This window comes from Salpingoeca rosetta (assembly GCF_000188695.1).
Source record: "Salpingoeca rosetta unplaced genomic scaffold supercont1.15, whole genome shotgun sequence".
NCBI classification, from domain to species: Eukaryota; class Choanoflagellata; order Craspedida; family Salpingoecidae; genus Salpingoeca; species Salpingoeca rosetta.
In genome coordinates, this window is record NW_004754919.1 from 1,079,177 (window position 1) to 1,080,196 (window position 1,020).

Genomic DNA, 1,020 nt, shown 5'->3' on the forward strand with positions numbered 1-1,020 from the left:
CACACAAACAAACAAACACAAATACACACACACACAAGCGAACACAAACTCTCTCTCTCACACACACACACACACAAACTCACGCACCGTGTGGTAGCACATCATAATCTCTGGGACGTTGCACATGAGGTTGTCCAGCCAGAGATCCATGCCAGTGAGCACGTTGATTGACTGTCCGTCCTCCCGCAGCTTCAGGCTGATGGCCGGCACGGGCTTCTCGCCATCGCCAAAGATGGCAAGGTCAGACGTGACGACAGAGCGGATGTCGTGGAAGGACCACAGGTGGTCGTGTGTCTGCCAATATGAGCGAACAGGAAGACGCTGCTCCGCCTGTCCAACAACCGTCGACAGCAGCAGTTGGTTTGCCTCATGCCCACCACTACCGCTACCGCTGTTGCCACTGCTGTTGTCAATGCTGGCGCTGGTGGTATTCGTGTCCTCGTTTGATGGGGGAGGTGGCGGAGAGCGATGCCGGAAGGTGTGCAAGCGACGTGGATGTCTGTGACGACGAGTTGCAAATCGCTGATGGCGGTGTCGCTGTTCCCGACGACACCGCACCATCGTGCACAGCGCTGCTGCCGTGATCCAAACTACCATTACCACCACCACCATCATCGCTACCAGTGCCATCGTTGTTTGAGTCATTGGCATGATACAGCGGCGTGAATGGAAGAGGAATGGGGACTTGGTCGCGCTGGCTCACGTGTGAGAGAGGAAGGTACTCCAGCTGTGGCAGTGCCGGCAAGACATCTCCCGCCCTACTCACCACAGTGGTGGGCGGTTTCATTCAAAAAGAAAGCCCACGATGGCCAGGTACCATTGGGCGCTGCACACACACACACACAGACACACACACACAGACACACACACACGCACACACAGCGTGAGGGTGTGGATTGGAAAAGCTCCAACAAGAGGCAGCGCAGGCTGTCATGCACAGCGCACAGGCAAGCCACTCACAGACAACCAACGCGGCTCGCCATCCTCGTTGATTCAGCAGCATGCAATCTCGAATCACCA

The 1,020-nt window shown here is 56.3% G+C and overlaps 2 protein-coding genes across 2 annotated transcripts in view; both read right to left on the reverse strand.

Moving 5' to 3' along the window:
* The window catches only part of PTSG_12383 (uncharacterized protein), a gene marked incomplete at its 5' end in the record, with an annotated part of 2,397 nt that extends 1,836 nt beyond the window's left edge, over window positions 1-561 (reverse strand). The window contains one exon of the mRNA XM_004992870.1: window positions 84-561. Coding sequence (XP_004992927.1) covers window positions 84-561 — 478 coding nt within the window. The remainder of the gene's footprint in view (window positions 1-83) is intronic.
* Window positions 562-783: 222 nt separating this feature from the next.
* The window catches only part of PTSG_06035 (uncharacterized protein), a gene marked incomplete at both ends in the record, with an annotated part of 12,441 nt that continues 12,204 nt past the window's right edge, over window positions 784-1,020 (reverse strand). The window contains one exon of the mRNA XM_004992871.1: window positions 784-826. Coding sequence (XP_004992928.1) covers window positions 784-826 — 43 coding nt within the window. The remainder of the gene's footprint in view (window positions 827-1,020) is intronic.